This window comes from Coturnix japonica, unplaced genomic scaffold (assembly GCF_001577835.2).
Source record: "Coturnix japonica isolate 7356 unplaced genomic scaffold, Coturnix japonica 2.1 chrUnrandom519, whole genome shotgun sequence".
Lineage (NCBI taxonomy): Eukaryota > Metazoa > Chordata > Aves > Galliformes > Phasianidae > Coturnix > Coturnix japonica.
This window is the reverse complement of record NW_015439905.1, coordinates 84,966-86,000: the sequence shown is the minus strand read 5'-3', so window position 1 is coordinate 86,000 and position 1,035 is coordinate 84,966. Positions and strand designations below refer to the sequence as shown.

Here is a 1,035-nt window from a genome sequence, read left to right as displayed (position 1 = left end):
CAACACCCGCACCTTCCCCCCTCCCCCCCGGGGGGGCTCCCGACCCTCCCCCCGTCTCTCTCCGCTTTGGCCGCGTCTCTGTGCGCCCTGAGCTCGAAGCTCTTAGTGACGAACTGCACGGCGTTCAGCGGCTGGCACGGCCGGGGGGGGGCTCTGCGGCTCTGCTGGGGGGGGGGCTGATGATGGTGGTGATAATGATGATGATGGGGGCATCGATCCGGGGGGGGTCGGTTGGGACCCCCCCCCATCTCCACCGGCCCGTGGCAGCTCCTGGAGGTGACGCGGAGCTCGCGGCGCAGTTCGTGGCGGTGCCGCCGGGGGGCGCTGCAGTCGCAGCTACGAGGGCGGGTGGGGAGCGGATCCGGGGCGGTGAGACACGGCGGGGACGGGGGGCGCTGGGGGAAAAGGGGGGAGGTTAAGGGGGGTGTGAGACCCCTGATGTGGGGCGGGGGTGTGGGGTGAGTGACAAGGACTGAGTGCCAACAGGTGCCATAGAATCCCGTGTGACATGTAGTCCCATAAATCAAATAATCCCAAATAATCCCACGTGCCATATATCCCCTTGAGTCAAATAATCCCAAATAATCCCATGAGTCAAATAATCCCATAAATCAAATAATCCCAAATAATCCCATGTGCCCAATAATCCCATGTACCCAATAATCCCGTGTGCCATAAAATCCCATGAGTCAAATAATCCCAATAATCCCATGTCCCAAATAATCCCAAATAATCCCAAATAATCCCAAATAATCCCTTGTCCCAAATAATCCCAATAATCCCATGTGACATAAAATCCCATGTGTCAAATAATCCCAAATAAACCCATGTCTCAAATAATCCCAAATAATCCCAAGTACCCAATAATCCCGTGTGACATATAATCCCATGAAACAAATAATCCCGTGTGCCATGTAACCCCATAAGTCAAATAATCCCAAATAAGACCATGTCCCAAATAATCCCAAATAATCCCAAATAATCCCAAATACCCAATAATCCCGTGTGACATATAATCCCATGAGTCAAATAATC

At 53.2% G+C, this 1,035-nt stretch overlaps 1 protein-coding gene across 1 annotated transcript in view; it reads right to left on the bottom strand.

The window, feature by feature from the left end:
- Positions 1 to 12: 12 nt before the first annotated feature.
- LOC107307245 overlaps positions 13 to 1,035 on the bottom strand; it is a gene marked incomplete at its 3' end in the record, with an annotated part of 11,719 nt that continues 10,696 nt past the window's right edge. Inside the window, exon 2 of the mRNA XM_015850734.2 lies at positions 13 to 395. Coding sequence (XP_015706220.1) covers positions 13 to 395 — 383 coding nt within the window. The remainder of the gene's footprint in view (positions 396 to 1,035) is intronic.